Source organism: Bremia lactucae, linkage group LG11 (genome assembly GCF_004359215.1).
Source record: "Bremia lactucae strain SF5 linkage group LG11, whole genome shotgun sequence".
Lineage (NCBI taxonomy): Eukaryota > Oomycota > Peronosporomycetes > Peronosporales > Peronosporaceae > Bremia > Bremia lactucae.
In genome coordinates this window covers 3,319,295-3,320,717 of record NC_090620.1, presented here as the reverse complement: position 1 = coordinate 3,320,717, position 1,423 = coordinate 3,319,295, and the positions used below count along the sequence as shown (strand labels likewise).

The window sequence follows — 1,423 nt, the reverse complement described above, 5'->3', positions numbered from 1 at the left end:
ACAGAAATAGATAATTAAGGGGTTTGGCTATATCGGTTCCCAAATGTAATTTGGGCGGCTCCATCTCAAGCAACAGAAAATTTAATATAGGATTCGATGAGACTACCTGCGGGAAATGCGCTGAAAAAGGAGGCGATTGACATGTTAACCACAAAGCTTTGAAGAGAGGATCACGAATTTATTTCGAAATTAGAATTTTTTCGGCCTTAGTATTGCGGGGCGTGTTGGCTAAAATCTAGCGAATCGTCACCTTTTCTTTGATTTACTCTCTGACCTCATTTAGCTATTTCCTGTACTTCTTTAAAAGCTTTTCAATCTTGGGATCAAGTTTTTCTAAGGCTTGAATAATTTTTTTATCGTACGGTCGCAATTTTAATTGGTCCATGAGCCCAATTTGTTGCTTAATCTTGCTCTTAAGCATTTCATCTGTGGTCTTCCAGAAAAACCAATTAATTCTGTTTTCCGTGTCTCCATTAGTTGTAGCAGCATTCTTGCCACGCAGCTTTGGAGCGGCCATATCGACAGGGGCGAGACCTGGGACGTATGGCTCGGAAGCCACCGGCGAACCACTCGTGATGCATGCAAAAAGTGTTGCCATTGCTACGACACGGTGAGGATGCATACCGTAGTTGCTGTGTTCGATGCTTCAGAGATTGAAAAATGAATCGAGGCCGGTAGTAAGAGCCGTCACGAGATAAGTAGAGAAAGATGGTTGCTTTCTTCGCGTAGTGGCGTCGCAAAGAGTAGGGGTATGACTTATACTTGAAGCTCTCTCTTTCGTGCGACGATAAGCGGTGAGAAAATAGTTATGGCCAATTAGATACTTGTTTTGCACTTTCCAGGCGACCACTGAGCCTAGGAGAGGGCAGTACTCTGAGCCAATAATTAGTGAAGAGCTAGGAGTTCTGCGTTTGAACACGTGCTCCGCTAGCAAACTAGCAGGTATTGTTACAGAAAATCTGCGAATTTTTGAAAGTGGTTTGATCCCTTTATAACTCGCTTATATGTAAGCCATTGACGTCCTAGAGAGAAGTAAAGCCATTGACGTCCTAGAGGAGAGTACAGAAAATATTATGCGATATGCTGCTGTTCTTACCTCCCCAATAAATTTGGGTAAATAATATAGTTATACTCGCAATAATTATTAGTCGACGACAATGTTTGACTGAGCTCTTAAAGTGAGTTTGACACTGTTATTCTGACACGAGCCTGGTTTATGCTATAAAGAAGAACGATAACGATATCCATTAATAAATATAGGCCATTGTATCAACTTGCTCCGCGGTCCAGTCAGCGCTGGACGCGCGCAAGAGAGAGACAGATAAGACTTTATTACATGTTTTTCTTAGTTATTAATTAAGTTAGTATTAAATAGATAGAAACAGAAAAAAACTCAATTTAAAGAAATACAGTTTACTTTCAA

General features: G+C 40.8%; 1 protein-coding gene across 1 annotated transcript; it reads right to left on the bottom strand.

Annotated features, from left to right (window-relative positions):
• Positions 1–283: 283 nt before the first annotated feature.
• Positions 284–598, bottom strand: CCR75_004550 (uncharacterized protein; the record flags this gene model as incomplete). Its single annotated transcript, XM_067962636.1, has 1 exon — positions 284–598. One exon carries the CDS (start codon positions 596–598, stop codon positions 284–286), a length of 315 nt encoding a protein of 104 aa, XP_067821628.1.
• Between the last annotated feature and the right edge of the window lie 825 nt (positions 599–1,423).